Raw genomic sequence first — 19,636 nt, 5'->3', positions numbered from 1 at the left:
CACCACACTGTGCTAGGAGACAGCTCTGCACGCTTGACACGTTTCTAAACAAGCCACACTCGGGCACAGGAGCTATGGGAAAGCAGCTGGACTCCCAACACCAACACGTTTAGGATAGTTTAATATTTTTTCCATGGTTTTTATCACCTCCAGGCCTCGCGGAACCCCATCACTCACTGATTTATGTGCAAGGCCATACAGCCAGGCAAAATAAACAATGAGAACATTCAGAACCTCCCATATTTAGATTCCCCTCCAGCCATATTTATTCAAGGCCACAGCTGGTCCACATCACATGCAGCAACCTGAATGACTCCAGTGGGCTTACCCTCAATGGTACCATCAGGTCCAATTCCTTCGTCTCCTTCAGTCCCAGAGGAATCATAGGGACGCTGATAGCTTCACTGAAAGAAAGAGACATGTGAGCGATTGGGAGAGAATCACTACCTTGTAAGTGAGAGAGAACCCCCTTGCTTCAGGTCTAAAGGGACCAGGGAGACAGGGTACTGCATGTCAACTAAGGTGCAGTGGGATGGTTTCAAACAGCTTGCTCAAAAGCAGCCTGCACTGCCTGGTGTCAGACACAAGATGAAACTGATCCCATGAGGGCTGCTCTTTTATGGGATTCTCTTGCTTCAATGGCAGCGCAAACATTTCACATTAAAGCTTCTGGAGTTTGTGGCTGTATTTCACAACTGTGCTGATTCTGCTCCATCAAAATTGAAGGCAAACCCCCATCTGACTTCAATGAGCTCAGGTCTCAAGGGAGCAGAGAGAAGCCAGACAAGTGAACAAACCCATGTCAGAAAGAGCTTTCCACTTTGGAGTGGGATGGGACACATTCCCGAGCCCTGCCACTTATTTGCTCCCAGGTCAATATATTTTACGATGAAAAGACTGTGCAGCTAAATCTGGGGTCAGGTGAGCACACTAGTAGGGAGGGAAAGACTGCAGCAAGACCTGGATATGTTACAGGGGTGGGCTAACAAAAACAGGATGCATTTCAATACTGACAAGTGCAGGGTGCAGCAGTAGTAACCAGAAGCACACTTATAAGATGGGAAACTCCCTTCTTGAGAGCATGGCAGCAGAAAGGGATCTTGGAGTCACTATGGACTCCAAGATGAACATGGGTTGACAATGCAAGGTCACAGTTGGAAGGGCTAACCGGACCTTGTTGTGCATCCACAGATGCATCCCAAGTAGGGCCAAGGAGGTGATCCTCCCTCTCTATGCGACACTGGTCAGGCCGCAGCTGGAGTACTGCGTCCAGTTCTGGGCACCACACTTCAGGAGGGATGTGGACAGCATGGAAAGGGTCCAGAGGAGGGCCACCCGCGTGATCCGGGGACAACAGGGCAGACCCTACAATGAGAGACTGCGGGACCTGAACCTGTTCAGCCTTCACAAGAGAAGGCTGAGGGGGGACCTGGTGACCATTGATAAACTCACGAGGGGGGACCAGAAGGGTTTGGGAGACACTGTTTCCCTGAGCGCCCCCCGGCGTAACAAGGAATAACGGCCACAAGCTGTTGGAGAGGAGGTTTAGATTAGACATCCGAAGAATGACTTCATGGTCAGGGCGGCTAGGAGCTGGAGCCAACTTCCAAGGGAAGTGGTGCTGGCTCCTACCCTGGGGGTCTTTAAGAAGAGGCTTGATGCCGACCTGGCTGGAGTTATTTGAGCCCAGTTTTTCTCCTGCCCAGGCCGGGGGTCGGACTTGAAGATCTACAAGGTCCCTTCGACCCCACTGCTACAATTCTATGAAGCTTCTGCCCCTGATAGTCAAAGCTGGATGACAAACCTGAAAACTCTGATGCTGGGAATTTTGGATTCTGCACTGCCAGGTTTGGAAGTTTTCAACTCCAATGATTTGACACTGTTTATCTCACCAATACAGGTCCCAAAGCAGCACACACTGCTGTAATTCCATTCACTTGATCAGGAGTTAAATTTTTCCCTTTTACAACAGCTACAAGTACAAAATCAGGACCATCAGACCTCAGATCAATGGTTTGGGATGCATCTGTGCAAAGTACTAAATCGGACACAGCCATGGGTCTTTTGAACCATTCAGGGAAGGAAAACTGGAAGAAAGATCCCACTACAGGTGAGAAAGTCAAAGGGAATAGAGAAGCTACCAGCCCTTATCAGCACATATTCAGCTGCTTCTGTGATGGGCACTAGGTGGTTAAAGGATCACTGCCCTGCAAAACCACCATTCCCCCCATATACCTGTCACTGTTTGTTTATTTGGGAACTTATCCACTCCTCTTCACTGGGCATGCCAGCATATAACCATCTATTCAGCCTCCCAGAGGAGAGGTTCAAAGAGACAGGAAAGGCTAGTGGAGAGAGCCGTGGGAGGGGAGGGGGAGGTCACGCGGGGTCAGAACGATTACAGACAGGGCTTAGACAACAACAGGTTCTGTAACCCAGGTCTCTCGTTAACACCAGGAGTTTATCAGCTGTTTCTGAAATATCACAGGCTAGTGGAAAAAAAAATGGAGGGCAGGTGTGGAAAGCAAGCATCCATTTGTTTGGTCTGTTCCTATTTACTTAGTCCCTGAATCAATGGCTTCACAAGAGCTATAATTAGCAGGGAAAAGTGGTTATCGCTTTTTCTCTAATGAGATTTCAGCCTGGGACAAATGCACTGAGTAAACAAAGAAGGTTTGTTCAGTTTGCAGGGTTTTTTTTATACCTACAGTAAACAGGGCCCTTGTAGATAGTGACAAAAGCTGGGGGCCGGGCACTTTCAGTATGGGACCCCATATTATTCAGAGAGCTGGGGATCATCTGTCCTCATGGCCAGCGTGTACTGAGGATAGGATTAGAAAAGAGTCAGCAATCCTTACATACTCCAAGGAGCTTTTAGGCAAAGAACCTGTATAGAAGAGCCCTTCACCAGGTAAACAGCCACCTTGCAAAAGAAGTAATGAGAGAAAAGGATGCAGAATTAGGGCTGACCACTAAGAAAAAGGGGAAATGCCAAGCTCCAGAGAGTCAACCCCAGGATTCAGTAGGATGGGCTGTGCTTCCTTACTCCTTTCCATCTAGCTCCTTTCCAGCCCCTAACATCTATGAATCTAGTTTTGGTTCCCTCTAAAATCACACACAGGTACGATACCCAGTCAGAAGCAGGGGGGGAAGGCTGCCATTTTATTCATGAATGGCAAAACTGAGTCACCAAGGGAGCAGCTCACACTTCACCATTTTATCACCCTGCAAGAGGGTCACACGTTTCCTTCCTTTTGCAGTAGAAATGCAACTATTCTCTATCAAGAAAGAACAGGAGGGAATAAGAGAACAGTGCAGACAGCTTTGCAGGGCAGTGAGGGAGTGCATTTCAAGCTTCAAATCTGCTGCAACATCTCTGATAGTTTCACCCTGGGGGTTGTTTCCCTTTTCACCCAGACAAACAGCTCTGCTGAGAGGTCCCAGCATGTCAGCTTGCTGCTGGCTACCATGCTAGGATTACTGCTCCTGTGAGTCAAGCGGATGAGGTTGCTGGGTTTAGCATTTCAAAGCAACAGCGTGCTTCAATTAATAAAAGGTCTGGCCTCTAAAATCAGATGGGGAAATAAAAGCGAGTGAATAATCCACTTCACAAGAAGCAAAGCAGCAACAACAGGCAGCCAGGCACCTCAAGCGCAATGCTTTTAATTACTCTCATTAAATACCCAAGCTTCACCTACAGTACAGATCACACTTGAGGGAAATTTGATCTTTCAGCCCCTCTAGTTCAAGGGGAGACATTAAATCCACTCCTGCATCAGCCCTCTTGTACTTGGAAAACAACATCTAAGAAAGTGCTCTACAGATGTTAGTCAAGAAACCTCTGGGTTAGCTCACTGATTTTACAGCTGGAACAATCCCGGTGGAGAAAATAAAAGAGGTAACAAAGCAGGTCATCTGAACAGCTGATCCTGAGCTGCAGTCTCTAAACATCTAGCTCTGTGCTCTGAGTGTTGCAGAGTACTCTTTCTGAAGGGCCAGATCCTGATTAGCTTAGGAAAGCAAGGCAACAGTTTGACCAAGCAAACTCCTGCATGGCAGGAACAGTGGGAATAAGGGACCCTCCGATACAGCCCTGGGCTCAGCTTCTCCAGATGCAATCCCTTTGGGAGGCAGAGCGCCAGTCCGTGAGCAGACCGTCGCTTGGCCCAGGTAGCTGGATAATTAAAATCTAACTACAAACTTCCTCCACAACTAGGCCTTCAAAACCTCCCCTGAAGAAATCTACAGAATAACAAGGTCTCTCCATGGCTTTCCAGGGCAGGAGACCACAATTTCCATTGTATACAACTACTGAGGCCTTCAGCAGACCAAGTTTACTGCTAAATAGGTTGTTGTATCAGGCACATTTCCACAGTGGAAATAAATCAGTGTATAGGTAGATGTGTCTTTGCTCTCTCCATTTCTTCAGACCACAGCACTGTAGCAGCTCTCTCACTCAGGCCAGAGACCCCCGCACAACCTACCTGTCATTCTGGTACACATCCATGCAGCTGTTCAGCTCCTCTAGTTCCTCCTTCAGTAACTGCAGGTTGGAGTTAACGTAGCTGAGCTCCAAGGCTACTGTTTCCTTTACTTTGTGGTTACTGGTGGCTCTGAAAATACAAAAAAAAAGGCAGGCCATGCTTGTCATCAGGTATTCAATTAAACGTGTACAGGGCTAGAATAGGGTCTCCCTTTCTCACCCCATAAAAGGTCCCATCCAAAGCAGTGAGCCAGTGGTCTACAGAGCAACTTTTGGTGGTCCGATAAGCAAAAAAAATCCAAAGGTGTTGGGACAGGAGGTGGAGAATGGGAGATGTTACGTGGTCAACAGGACAAAAGCCAATCATCTACCATGTTAAAACCATAAGCCTTCAGGACCTAGTATACAAACACCATCTCACGTGTGTGTAGGCCATTTCAGAGTCTCAGAGGACTTTCCAGAATACAGTGATGAGCCAGGAAAGTCGTTGTTCCATTTTACAGACTCAGAATGGGAGATAAGATTTGAAGTTATCTAGATAATGTATTCTAGCTCTAAACCATGCTCATACTTTGAGTTCTTTCTAACATCCAATCTCTATTCCTTATTGCAATGTAAATCCACTACTTCTTGCCCTGTCTCCTGTGAACAGAGAACAGTGGATCATCATCCTTTTTATAACAACTTTTTTTTTTTTTAAACATATTGGAGGACTTTCCCTTCCATCTTCTCTTTTCTAGACTAAGTAGACTAAACAGTTCCTCATACATGATAGACCTTTATCATCCTTAGTGCTCTTTGGACAATTTCTCAGTAACTTTCTCAAAGAGGCGGTGCCCCAAACTGGGCACGCTATCCAGTACTAACAAGGCCCTCGCCTGGAGTAGCGGATGAATCACTTCCTGTGACTTACAGGACAATGCTGTTCACATATCTCAGTGTGTTACTAGCTTTTTTGCAACAAGTTTATATTGCTGACTCATACCCAGCTTGTGATCCACTATAACCCCAAAATCCTCTTTTGGAGTGTTGTAGCTGAGCCAATCATTCCCTATTTTCTGTCCAGTGTGCAAGACTTTATATTTGTTTTTATGAAATATCATCTAATTTCAGGCCATGTCTTCTACAGTGCCTGCCACTCCATCCATCTTAGTCTCATCCACATAGTTACTAAGGGCATATTCATTTCCATCCTGCAGTCATGAATTTTTAATTGTACCAGACACAGGACAGACCTCCGGCAAATAGCACTTGACATCTCCCCCAGTTTAGCATAGAGACATTGATAACCGCGCTTTGAGCATGACAATTATAAGACTACAAGAGACCTCAAGGGTTGTCCAGTTGAAGCCATGCACATGCGCTATTCCTAAACCATCCCTGATCAATGCTTAGCCAATCTCCGCCTGGCAATCTTCAATGAAGGAGATTTCACAAGATTCCTGGGCAGCCCACTCCACTGCATTACTGACAGGCAAGATCCTAGTCTAAACCCAACTGGTTGTGCACCTACCTTATAGAAGCTTCATTTAGACCATCCCTCCTAAACTTACTTAGGAGGATCCCATGGGAGATTGAACCAATGGCCTTACAAAAGTCGAGGCAGATGGCATTCGCTGGTCACCTCCCATCCACGAGGCCTGTCACCTCATCACAGACACAAACGAGGCATGACTTGATCTCAGGAAGTTTGTGCTGGCTATTACCTGTCACTTTGATATGCTCCGAGGGCTTAGAGATGTTCTAGTAGCTTTCTGGGGAGCGAAGCCCCCCTGTAACTTCCCCCTAGGGCTCCCTTTGAACCTCTCTTTCCAAAAAGAAAGCAAACGATGGCCCTTTTCCAGCCCCCAGGGAATCTCACCTGACCTCCAGGCGTTTTCAGAGAAGATGGACGTGGCTTTAAAATTACTTCAGCCAATTCCCTCAAGTAATCTAGAGCAAATCTTATTCAGATGTCTTTATCGGTAAATAATGTAAATTCTCTCTAGTTCCTTCTCTCCTTCAGGTTGAGTGTCTCTTCCCCTGCCCTCCATACTAATTATCTAATAACGGACCTTTATTGTGAAGAACATATTGAATGTTTCAGCTTCTTCTCTTTCATTCGGTATCTGCTTCCCCTCCCAGCCCAGTAAGGGGCTGACACTTTCCTTGGCTTTTAGATGCAACTCATTTATAGATGACTTTTGGTACTTTTAATGTGCTTTTCTAGCTGCAACTGGCTCTTCTGATTTTCTCTCTTTCTGTTTGCCCTCATTGCTATGAAGTGCAGTTTCAAAATTCTCTAAAAACTTTCTGGCACTGTTGACAGTAGACTGAAAGAAAGGCAGTAATGAGAAAGGGCCAGGAGACTGAAAGCCAAAATAAGGACAGATGGACAGGAGAGCTTCCGAAGAGGGAAGAGACTCCATGACGCGAGGCACAGGCCGCATCCTTCACTTTGGTTGCTCTTAGGAAATAATTATCTCTGGCAACAGCTGGAGCATATAGCACTTGTCAGTCTCCTGAACTGCTCTGCTACTGGCAGCAACATTGAACAAGCTGCTCTCAGACTGCTTTTGAGTGAGACTGCAAATATGAACTCAAAATTGAGAATATTTGATTTATAAGACAAACACACACAAGGACTGGTATTCATCTCCACGGGACTATCAGAATTCCAGACTGTGGTCCAAGTGACATATTTGCTTCAAGATGTAGTGGTGGGGGGACAAGGTAACCCTAGCCAAAATTTAACTCTTGCATTTCCTGACACATTGAAAGTTATGTCTCCTTACTTCTGCACTATGCTAGGATACAGATACTCTGGGACAGGGGATGCAATAGGCCCTTGAAAGAACCAGACAATGAGGGCTGGAAGGGGCCTCAGGAGGTCACATCTAGTCCAACCCCCTGCTCAAAGCAGGACCAGCCCCAACTACATCATCCCAGACAAAGGCTTATCTAGCTGGATTTTGGAAACCTCCAAGGATAGATATTTGACCACCTCTCTAGGTAACCTGCTGCAGTGCTTCACCATCTTAATAGTGAGAAAGTTTATAGAGCAGGATGATGATATTCTTGTGAACTGTTTGCACTTTCCAAACCTTGTTCTCAATAAGGAATTTGTAGTTTCATTGTGGGGTTTCCTATCATGCTCATCATTGCAGTAGCTTAGTGCTTCACAGTCAGTCCTCTTTCATAACTCCCTTATTAGACAAGGGCATGTTACCATCCCTACTGCAGAAACGGTAAACTGTGCCACAGAGGGTTTATGGCTAAAAGTGTCTGGTAGTTGTGGGTACTCAGTTTGATGTGCCTGAGACCTGATTTTTCAGAGTGCTGACCCCTGGATAGCAATCTCTAAGCCGAATGCCCAGCTCCCATTGAGTTTTGAAGCCCTGAGAATATCTATGAGTCGGACTTCAGCAGGCATCCGGAAAGTGAGGATCATCACACATGAGACACCAACATCATGCCCAATATTGTGCACAAACTTAGGGGTAAAGGCTGCTCTGCTCCATGGCTGCAATCCCCAATACCCTCCTTTCTCTTTCTGCAATGCTCTTCTTTTACTCACTAAAAGGCTTCCAACCTCTGCAGCAAATGAAAGCAGGTTCCTATAGATAAACACCTCCCTCCCTACACAATCACAGATATGGGCCTTTCCTCCAACCAGCTCTATTCCATGCCATGAAGGCCTATGGGGTGGGGGGAGAAACACTGACTGTGTTCGTAGACCTATTATTGGGATAGGATATAGTCAACCACTGAAACCTACTTGCCGAAGCTGGTAATACGACAATGCATGACTACCACCTGGTACAGCTTCTCCACTTTCTTTTGGTGAATAGACATTTTTATGTAAACTGTGCAAGAAATGGAGCTGCTGGAGACTACAACGAACCGGCCTCCCACAGGGTAGCATGCTAACGCCAGTCCTATTCAACATATATACCAGTGACCAACCCATACAGAGTAATATGAGGAGCTTCATATATGCTGATGAGAAAGGACTTAAAACCTTCTGTGGCTCAGTGTACCATCTCTGCACAAGAGAAGGACTGTCCGCTGTCAGGAACAGATGGATACGTGTGCTGAGCAACCTCTCAGATGTCTACAATAAGAACCAGCTTTATACAAACCCTACCATGATGAAGGTCACAGCTTTTCACCTAAGCCACAATGAAGCCAAACAGAAATTAAACATCATCTCAGATGCAATCCCACTGACTAATCACCCGAACCCCGTGTACTTGGGGGGGTTTCACTGGACTGAACACTTGCTTACCTTGAAAGCACAAGTAGAGAAGATGAAAGGGAAAGTCAGTGCCTGCATCAACATACTTTGAAAGTTGGTCACCTCAAAGTGGGGAGTAAACCCAGCTACATTATAAACCACTGCTATTGCTTCGTGTTACTCTACTGCAGAGTATGCATGTCCAGTTTGGGAACAATCAGTTCATGCCAAGAAAACAGACCCAATGCTAAATGATGGGTGTCGTGAAATAACAGGATGTCTAAGGCCAACACCAAAGAATAGCCTGTATTTCATAGATTCATAGATGTTTGGGCTGGAAGGGACTTTAGCAGATCATCGAGTCTGATCCCCTGCCCTGGGTAGGAAAGAGTACTGGTGTCAGACAACCCCAGCCAGGTGCATGTCCAGTCTCTTCTTAAAGACCCCCAAGGTAGGAGAGAGCACCACCTCCCTTGGGAGCCCATTCCAGATTTTGGCAACTCTTACTGTAAAGAAGTTCCCCTGATGTCCAACCTAAATCTCCGTCAGTTTGTGGCCATTGTCCCTAGTGACTCCACGGGGTGCCCTGGTAAACAGAGCATCTCCTATCCCTTGCCGTCCCCCACTGGTGAATTTGCCGGCAACCATAAGATCCCCTCTCAGCCTTCTCTTGAGAGGCTGAAGAGATCCAGGGCCTTCAATCTCTCCTCGTAGGGTTTTGCCTGCAGGCACCCAACCACACAAGTGGCCCTCCTTGGAATCCTCTTGAAGTTATCCACATCCCTCTTGAAGTGCGGCATCCAAAATCTGGACACAGTACTCCAGCAGCGGCCTGACCAGTGCTGCATAGAGGAGAAGTATCAACTCCCTGGACCTGTTTGTGATGCACCTGCTAATGCATGATAAATTGTGGTCAGCTTTACTGATCGCTTCATCACATTGACGACTCAGGTTTATCTTGGAGTCAACAGCGACTCCAAGATCCCTTTCTGCTGCTGAGAAGGTCCTGCCACAGCCTGTAAGTGTGCTGGTGATTCCTTCTTCCTAGATGCAGCACCTTGCACTTGTCCTTGCTGAACTGCATCCTATTCTGTTCCGCCCATTTTTCCAACATGTCCAGATCTGCCTCGATTCATTCCCTACCCTCTGGTGAGTTAACTTTACCCTGTAATTTGATATCATCTGCAAATCTGGACAGAGTGCTTTCCATGCCCTCATCCAAGTCACTGATGAAGACATTGAACAGCACCGGTCCAAGGACTGAGCCTTCTGGGACTCTACTGCCCGCATCTTTCCAGGCTGATACTGACTCATCCACCACTCTGGGTGCGACCCGTAAGCCCTTTACTGGCTGGCATTGCACCACCTGATATCAGAAGAAAGGCAGAGTCAAAAAGAAAGGATCACGGTAGAAGGATTATGCCAGGCATCTACTGTATGGTCACAAAGAAGTAACTAAATGGCTTAAAATGCTAAAGAGTGTTGTGACTACTGCTGCACCACTGGAATCAAGGGCTGACAGGACATGACTGAGATTATGGAAGGAAAGTTTAAATGCAATCAGGTGCTCTGAAGGGGACTTGAAACCCCAGAAGAACCTTCCAAGATGGGTGGATCTTGACCAGCCAACATGGCAATGCCTGAATCGCCTGAGCATGCAAACTGGAAGATCAAACATGAATATGATCAGATGAGGCTACTCTAATGACACGGATCGATGCGGGTGTGGTGAAGTGCAGACTATGGAGCACACGCTTGTTTGCTGACCCCTTGGTGAGACCTGTATGAAGGAGGACCTCACTGCAGCAATGGAAAGAGCCACTGCTTGTGTACACTTCTGGAAAAATCATCTAGTTCATGAGGACACGAGAAGAACTTCACAGCATTACACACAAGAGTTCAGCTTCTCTTCTTTCAGACTTATGGCCTCATTCACTGCCCATCCTGTGATCTGAGCATGACTGGGACCTTGCATGAATTCATCACTTGACTAAAGGGGAAGACTGGCAAGTCTGGAGATGGGAGTGAAGGTGTGCAGTGTCAAGGCTCACTCTGACAAAGGTTCAAATGGTATTAGTGCCGTAGCAATGAGGGCCCAGGGAAGATGTAAGAAGTAGGATCTGTTTATTGGATCAACCATATATTTGGATGCAAGGTGTCCAGAGGAAGGGCATTTTCTATCTCTCACCTACACAGCTGCTCCAGTCAAAGGCATTCACAAACAAGCCCCCCCGAGTAGGAAAGGTGCTGCTTTTCCTGCGCAAACAACAACCCAGTTGCAGCAGACGCCTGTCATACAGCTGCCCGTATCAGCCTTCCGCTGACTGCCCTTCTTTCCATCCCCTTTATTTCATGTCAGGAGATGTAAACATGATGGATTGATTTCAGCTGCAGCAAGTCGCCTGCTCCGATGAGACAACTTCTCAGGCTGATTATGGCCTTCTTATCTGCTTAGAAAGAAACCCGGGAGAGATAACCCAATGGCAGCGGAAAGCTATTGTCTGCTGAAATGTGTTGTAGCCTCTCACACTAAATCACGCCATGTCTCTTTTCAACGGAGCATAGTAAAAAATAAAAAAGCAGAACAGCCGGCCCCCAAGCCTGACTCGGTTGAAGCTTTTTCTAGTCTGGAAAGTTGGCTGGTTTCAGTAAGACAAAAAACTCCCAAGGGGCAGGGGTCTCATGTACACCACCATCTCTTCAACTCTTTACTCACTGCAATCTACTACCTTGGACTGATGGCAGGTTACTCAGCCTAATTTCCCTTTTAAATACGGGAGCATTGCTAGCTTTCTCCCCAGCAATTGCCTGGAATTTCCCCAGTATTCTGATTTTCGTTTTTTAGACAAGAGGTTCAAAGTGCTCCCCGCCTACTCCTTTTTAAACCTCCTCCACAACTGTCGATGGAATTACCCCCTGCACGCTATGAACACATCATCCTGCTTCTTTCCCGGTGCAGCAGAGAAGTATTTATTGACCATTTCTGCCTCATTAGTCTCACGGTAATTCTAACCATGTGCCTTATACTGGACCTCATGCTATTGGTCAGATTTTGTCTGGTTCTGACCCATTTTAAAGAAGTTTTACTCAAGAGCCTCAACTGGCCACAGATCTTTCTTTGACATGTCTTTATCTCCCCTGATGAGCTGCCTGCATTTTAAAGCAGCTGACTCAATCTGTTTGCATGTATATGCGAGACATCAGGATTGCTGTTTTATTTCCAATCTGAAGCAGAATGTTTTTTTAACCTAGGAATCCTTCCTCTCTGGCTGCAGAACTGTGTGTTTGTGTGCACAAGCGCGAGGAAATGACGCTTAAAAAAAAGGCAGAGATTCTCTCCCACTGTATTTTGCTGCTTTAAAAAAAGGTCAGTAACCCCAGAGACATGCACTGCTGGTCAGAATCAGATTCTGTCTCCACATAAATGAAGTTAGTTGGGGAACAGAAGTGACTCAAAAACCCAGTATCCCATGTAGTGCCCTTGGGACTGGGCAAGTGTTCCTGAAAAGGTAAAATTCACCCCATAAAGGAAGCCTGTGCACTACTGATGGAATTCAAGTGGCAACCAGGCTTCACGCTACCCCCGCCCTGTGGAGGAGTCAAGTGTGGCCTAATGAGGATCCTGCACCACGGAGCCTTGATCCATCTATTTGTCAAGTTATCAAGTGTTTACTTAGTTAACTTTGTACAAACAGATATTTAAAAAAAATACTGCTTACTGGAGACATTTTTACCTTCCCGATTGCTTTGCTGAGCCAACAGTATTTGAACAAGGAGGGAAAGGACTCCCCGTATTTAACTGGCTGGTCCCATTTGTTTTTCTAGCAAACAAAACTGCTTGGCAAACACAGCTTGTGGTTTATGTTAAACATCATTTATCACTGCTTCTCAGGGAAAGAGAAGCTACGCTCTGGACAGATCTTAAAAAAAAAAAAAAAAGACTAGGAATTGGTCTCTATTTGGAATTTGGTTTATTAACCAGTGACCAGGACCCAGTGAAAGCTGTAAACCCTATCTGAGAGCAAACACCCTCAATATAAGTCACAGCTTTCCTTTGCCAACACTTTGCCTTGATGGCTCCAGCAATGCTGATGCAAATTCTCAGTGAAGCCCAGGTCCAGAAGTCTCTCTGGGAAAAGACCATTACTAGGCCATCACTATGCTTTGCTATATGTCAGGGGGTTCTGAAGGGGGGCTGCAAAGAGGCTGGAGCTGAAGCAAGGGAAGTTGAAGTTGGATATTAGGAAAATCTCTCTCACCAGGATGGAGTAAAACACTGGAATGGGCTAACAAGAGAAGTAGTGGACGCTCCATCCTTGGAAGTTTTGAAGACCCACGTAGACAGAGCCTTGGCTGGGATGATGTAGTTGGGGCTGGTTCTGCTTGGAGCAGGGGGGTGGACTAGATGTGACCTCCTGGGGCCCCTTCAACCCTCATTTTCTATAATTCTATGAATCAACTATTGCTTTTCTTTAAAACAACAGGCCATTCATTTTTGCCTGCTTCAGATTACAACCTTTGCTCAAAACAGATTCATGGAAGGGAGAGCTACCACAGAGTAAACGCTGCTCAAAAGCACAAATCCAAATGCTTTTCACCATGCAAAGAAAGAGGGCTGCTTCAAGACATTTTCCTTTTGGACAGTGGGATGTTCCTACTACTCCCCAGCAGTGTAATTAAGTCGCCTGTGTTTTGCCCTGCATTCCTTCCAGCTCCCCTGCACTCTTTTTGCACTGCACTGGATTTAAGATGCTTACTTTAGGAAAAGGAAGGAAAATTACTTGCCACCCACATAGAAAACAGGTATCATTTGATTCGTGCTGTTTACACCAAAAATCATAGCCAGGCACATTCCTGCTGACGTAGCACATTTCTCCTTGGCTTTGGAAAGCAGACCCATGTGCAACAGCATGCATCAGGATTTCAAGTCCTTTTTAATTAGATGAGGCATTACAATGCTATGGTTCATGAGATTCTAAAACAATAAGGGGCAGCCTTAATCATCTACATCACTCCTGTACCTTTTTCAGCTCTACTGCACTGCCAAGTGCCAAGAAGCACCAAGGAATGAACACAGAAACAGCTTGCATTCCCATCCCTATTCCCATTCTTGCATCAGGCCTTTGTTAGTGGATCAAACAGTGATTCTTCCCCTCTATTTGGCACTGGTGAGGCCACAGCTGGAGTCCTGTGTCCAGTTTTGGGCTCCGCACTACAAAAAGGATGCGGACAAGTTGGAGAGAGTCCAGTGGAGGGCACTGAAAATGGTTTCATAGATTTCAGAGACGTTTGGGCTGGAAGGGACCCCAGAGGATCAGCGTCCAGTCCCCTGCCCCAGGGGCAGGAAGTCAGCAGGGTTCATAGGATCCCAGCAAGATAAGCATCCAAATGTGTTTTGAAGGCTTTCAAAGTGGGCGCTTGAACCGCCTCAGGTGGCAGTCTGTTCCAGACCTTGGGGGCTCGGACAGTGAAGAAGTTTTTCTTATGTCCAGCCTGAACCAGTCACAGTGGAGTTTGTGACCGTTCGATCTTGTCATCCCTTGGGGGGCTCTGGTGAACCGTTGTTCCCCCAGATCCTGATGAGCACCCCGATAAGCTTATAGGTGGCCACCAGATCACCCCTGAGCCTGAGGTTTTCCAGGCTAAAGAGTCCCATGTCTCTCAGCCTATCATCATAAGATCTGTTTTCCTGACCTCTGATCATGCATGTGGCTCTGCTCTGCACCATCCTTTTTGAATTGCGGAGCCCAAAACTGGACGCAGTACTCCAGCTGCGGCCTCACCAAGGACGAGTACAGGGGGAGAATGACATCCTGGGATTTGCTTGAGAAGCATCTATGGATGCAAGCCAGTGTTTTGCTCGCTTTCCTAGCTGCAGCATCACACTGAAGGCTCATGTTCATCTTGTGGTCAATCATGACACCCAAGTCTCTTTCATCTGTAGAGTTAACCAGCATAGCACTACTGAGCCTGTAAGGATGCAGCAGGTTTTTCCTCCTAAGGTGGAGAACCTTGCATTTTTCAGTGTTGAACACCATCAGGTTCTTGTCCACCCATTTCCCAAGCCTGTCAAGATCTGCCTGGATTACCCTCCCGTCTTCAGGTGCGGATGCTTTACCCCAGAGTTTGATGTCATTGGCGAACTTGGCCAGTCTGCTTCTGACACCAGTGTCGACATCATTAATAAAGATGTTAAATAGTGTAGGCCCAAGGACAGAGCCCTAAGGGACCCCACTGGTCACAGGACACCACAACGATTGGCTCCTGTCAACTCTGGGTCCAACCATGGAGCCAGTTCCCCAGCCAGAGGATTGTGGTGCAGCCGAGGCCGCAGTTGGCCAATTTTGCTAAGTGAGCATGGGATACCAGACTGACGGGTTTTTTTGAAGTCAAGATATATGACATCAATCTCTTCTCCCTTGTCCAGGTGATAGGTCACCTGGTCGTAAAAGGAAATGAGATTGGTCAAGCAAGACCTACCCACAACAAACCCGTGTTGGCTATCCCTCAGGATGTTGCCATTGGCCAGTCTGTTAAGAATGGTCTCTCTGATAATCTTTTCTAAGACGTTCCCCGGGACAGAGGTTAGGCTGATGGGCCAGTAGTTTGCCGGATCCACTTTCCTTCCTTTCTTGAAGATAGGCACCACATTGGACTTCTTCCAATCTTTGGGCACTTCACCGGAGCACCAGGAGTTCTCGAAGACCCATGCCAGGGGCTGAGGGATGACGCTTGACAGCTCCTTGAATACCCTGGGGTGCAAGGTGTCAGGGCCGGCTGACTTGAAGGTATCCAGCCTTCAACCTGGAAGGTATCCAGGTTTTCAAGACCTGGTTAGACAAAGCCCTGGCTGCGATGATGTAGTTGGGACTGGTCCTGCTTTGAGCAGGTTGTTGAAACAGATTACCTCTGAGGTCCCTTCACACCCTCATTTTCTATGACATTTAACACAAAATGGGCACATCTACATGTGCGCTTTAATGAGCAACAGCCTATTTTACCGCACGTTAAAGTGTCACATAAAAAAACACGCAATTACACTAATGCATAGTAAGATAGGATACTGTGCCTTAAGCATCACTTAAACGTGCCATTTCAGTACTGCGCATTAGGGCAGCTTAATGTACATTTATTTAGTGCCTCACACTGGAGGTATTACAAACAATCTGGCAAAAAGTCAGCTGATGACACCAAACTATGTTGGGGGGTGTGGTCATGCTTGAAGACAGGCTGGCAATAGAGGCTGACCTGGACAGACTTGTGAAGTGGGCAGACAGACCTCGACCTGATGTTATTTAATACCCAGAAATGTAAAGTGCTCCATCTGGGGAGAAATAACCCACAGCACGCTTACAGGCTATGCTTGCCAGCACCATAACTGAACGAAACCTGGGTGCCTGACTTGACAACAAAATGAACATGAGCCACCAATGCAATGCTGTAGCCAGCAGAGCTAATCAAACACTGGCATGCATCCCCCAAGGCATCTCAAGCAAAGCTAAGGATGTCATCCTCTGGCTTTACTCGGCCTTGGTGAGACTGCAGCTGTAGTACTGTGTCCAGTTCTGGGCACTGCACTTCAAGAAGGATGTGGAAAAGCTCAAGAAAGTCCAGAGGAAGGCCACATGCATGATTAGAGGCCTGGAGGCTAAGACATATATGGAAAGGCTAAGGGACTTTGGATTTTTTAGCCTTGAAAAGAGAAGGCTCAGGGTGGACTTTATTTTAGCCTATAAGTATATCAGGGGAGTACATCAGGGCTTGAGGGAGCATCTATTCACCATGGCCCCCCAGGTGAGGACAAGAAATAACGGGCACAAACTAACTGAAGATTGCTTCAGGCCACACGCAAGGAAAAAATTCTTTACAAGCCAAGTGCTGCGAGTTTGGAACAGGCTGCCCCCAGAAGTGGTACAATCACTCATGCTGGCAATCTTCAAAAAACACCTTGACGCCCATATTGCAGGGATCATTTGATCCCAGCAGACTTTCCTGCCCACATGTAGGGGGGTCTGGACCCGAAGGACTGGAAGGGAACTTACAGTCCTTCACAACTAAAAACTATAATTGATGTGCATTAGAAAAAGCACATTAATGCACGTGTAGATATGCCCAATGAGTGCTCATATACAAGGTATTTTCCACACCCTTAAAACAGTTTATCATAGCATGACACACCTTCACCTCACTATCCTGCTGTTTAGGCACACAATATATGTAAGAGCTAAGAAATCTCTCACTTAAAATGCTTATGAAAGCAAGATACCCATAAAAAACAAAACAGCACAACATATCAATATTTCACAATCAGTATCCCATATTGGCTGTGACTGGCTGCCTGTATTTATAGCTAAACCCCAGGAAAAGGGACTACATTGTGTTTGTATGCTCTACAACAACAGATAGCAAAGAGTTACCTGGCCAGAGTCTGTCCAAGCATAAACATGCAATGGGCCCACCTCTCATCAGGGCTGAATTTGGTTCACCCACCAATACAGTTATCACGCTGCATCTCCAAATACCCATGGTTATGCTTGAGCTCAGGTCTATGTTGGTTTCCATTGTTCCACCCACCATAGAAACCAGTTTTGATTAATTTCCAAGATATTAAAACAACTGTTAATCAATAATGAGGTAAACATGCACACTATTTTATAGAGAAAGGTCATTCACTTGCAGATTATAGAATCCATCCCAAAGAGGCATGCTGTCTAAAGGCATGGAGGAAGCTTGAATGAGCACAAAAAAGGGTACAACCATGGGACCTGGAATACTTTGAGGCCTGTCATTTCTTGGATACTGAGACAGAAGAGCCTGTTCCATGCAATTGGGAAGACTCCTACAAGCTTGCGGGATGAAATGGAAGAAGGCAGAAAAGAGAAAGGGAGGTGGTATAGAAAGAGGTGTGCATGAATGAAAGCACAGATCTCAGTAAAACAGAGAGCTCTGACAGTCAGAAGAAATGCCCATAATTTAAGGCCAGTGACAAAGCATTAGCAGGATAAAAGCAAAGGAAAGGGTGATTATTTCTCTCCAGCTGGGTCAAAATTGAGGGAGGAGGGGAGTAAAACTAGGAACACCAAAAACAAAACTCATGGGGATAGGTCTTTTGTCCATCCTCTCATGGTGACAGTGGTGGTTCAGAATGAGGTTGTACTGGGTGCAAGGGAATACAGATTATTTTGTGTTTTTAAATGAGATGTGATTAACCACAATCTGCCCTGGACCTTCATGCAGCTGGTCAGTTTTCTTCCTTACAAGTCAAGGACGCATCACTGCTTCCCACTAGAGAGGAGTATCAAACAGTCCAAAGCGACAGAAAGTAGCAGAGAATGACATCAATGTGCCCACGTGCTCACAGCAAGGGGTTATGCACTCACCGGAAGAGATTCTCCGCCCCAGCTCTCATCCTCATCTCCTTGTTGATCTGCTGGTTGATCCGCGCGCGACGGTGTTGCAGCTTGCTGCGCTGGGTCTGTGCAAAAGGGTCACAGCCCTGCTAAGAGAAAGGTGATCAGAATACATCCCGTGATAGCACAGCACCTTTGCTGAAGCTTGCCCTCCTTCCTATCCAAGCTTTGCCAGCTCCTTATTCAGGTCTGCTCTGGAGACTCACTGCAGCACTATCTGTAAGCTGGCTGTTTGCAAGCAGTGGAACACAAAACCCTCTGTTTCTTTTTCCCCTGGGCAAGATCACCTTCCCTTTGGTACAGGCTGAGATGTGAAGACCATACTCAAAAAACACAGGTGAAGTGCCTCTTTAGTTTGTAATATGACTCAAGCAGAGCTGCTGTCTCCTACTGCAGTATATTCTCAGGGCCCTCTTCTCTGTGCTGGGCCTATAAGTCATGTTTGCTTCAGCTGTCCAAGTTATGCCAAACTACGGCTTCGTTACAAAGGCTTGCCCCGCCTTTGGCACTCTCCTCCATGATGCTGAAATGGAGTTTAACGATGGTGTTATGCCACACTGACTTTTATGACTACTTCCTTTATAGATGATCCAGGGTTTTACAAATGACACAAAAAGAGCTCCTTTCCAAGGCTTTAGGGGATGGACAGAAAATGATGGATTTAGGATATTGGGAGTCTCAAATCATAGGAACACGCATGCCTACAGCCTGGATGCTAAAGACGTCGCTTCCCATAGGTGATGAACGCTTGCGGTGCCTGCTAACATCAGTGTGATTGGAGCTTGCTCAACAGCTCTGGAAGTCAGGGCATAGGTAAATGAGTTGTATTTAAAGAGCGCTTTTATTCTACCCTCCCATACTTTGGTGGGTCAGAGCGTTCCCAGGCAGGGAATGAGTTAGGTGGTTAACCTTTGCGCTGGGAAATAACAGACCCTCGTCTCTTTGGCCTTACAAGGGGGAAGCAAAGGAATGTTATAGGGGCTCCCAATGGAGGCACTGTCAAGAGGAGGTTCTCAGATTCCTCCACGGCACAAAAGCTTAACTCAGGCGAGAGGGATTTCTATTGTACAGGGAACAATTCAAAGAAGCAGTGAAATGCATTCCCGAGGAGCCCCACAGCCCTACAAAAAGGGCCTTTTTGGGGGGTGAAATGCAGGGTGTGAGGCAGGGCAGCTGTTTTCATAGGGAGACCTCCGCCTTCACTTTTCTTACCTTTGGGCAAGCAGTTGGCATCTGACCACAGTGACACCTCCCACCCCAGCCAGCTGAATGCTAATGTAAATGCAAGGTGAATGTCACCCTGCTGCAAGGCTCAAGCTTCGGGTCATCAGAAAGCATCTCTTGGGAAGCAGCACGACACCTTCCTACCCATCATCTGGAGGCTTTAGAAAAAGCAAAACTCATTCCTCCCTCTCCTCTTCTCAGATGCTCTCAAGATCCCATTGTCTTTCTACCTAGGTCAAAAGTATTACTCAAAACGACTTTTTGGAAGGACAGCTATTATAACCAGCTTACACAAGCTGACTG

The 19,636-nt window shown here is 46.5% G+C and overlaps 1 protein-coding gene across 3 annotated transcripts in view; it reads right to left on the bottom strand.

Moving 5' to 3' along the window:
- RHPN1 (rhophilin Rho GTPase binding protein 1) overlaps positions 1–19,636 on the bottom strand; it is a 56,759-nt gene that overhangs the window by 24,212 nt on the left and 12,911 nt on the right. For 2 of the 3 annotated variants that reach the window (XM_019553587.1, XM_019553602.1), the window contains exons 2-4: positions 18,080–18,198; positions 4,485–4,613; positions 329–404 (exon numbers count right to left, since the gene is read on the bottom strand). In XM_019553587.1, the coding sequence (XP_019409132.1) occupies positions 329–404; positions 4,485–4,613; positions 18,080–18,198 (324 nt within the window). The remainder of the gene's footprint in view (positions 1–328; positions 405–4,484; positions 4,614–18,079; positions 18,199–19,636) is intronic. The other variant, XM_019553596.1, reaches the window with a different exon arrangement.

This window comes from Crocodylus porosus, unplaced genomic scaffold, assembly GCF_001723895.1.
Source record: "Crocodylus porosus isolate Cpor-Errol unplaced genomic scaffold, CroPor_comp1, whole genome shotgun sequence".
In the NCBI taxonomy this organism is placed as follows: domain Eukaryota; kingdom Metazoa; phylum Chordata; order Crocodylia; family Crocodylidae; genus Crocodylus; species Crocodylus porosus.
The sequence above is the reverse complement of the archived record's forward strand: the minus strand, read 5'-3'. Positions and strand labels throughout refer to the sequence as shown.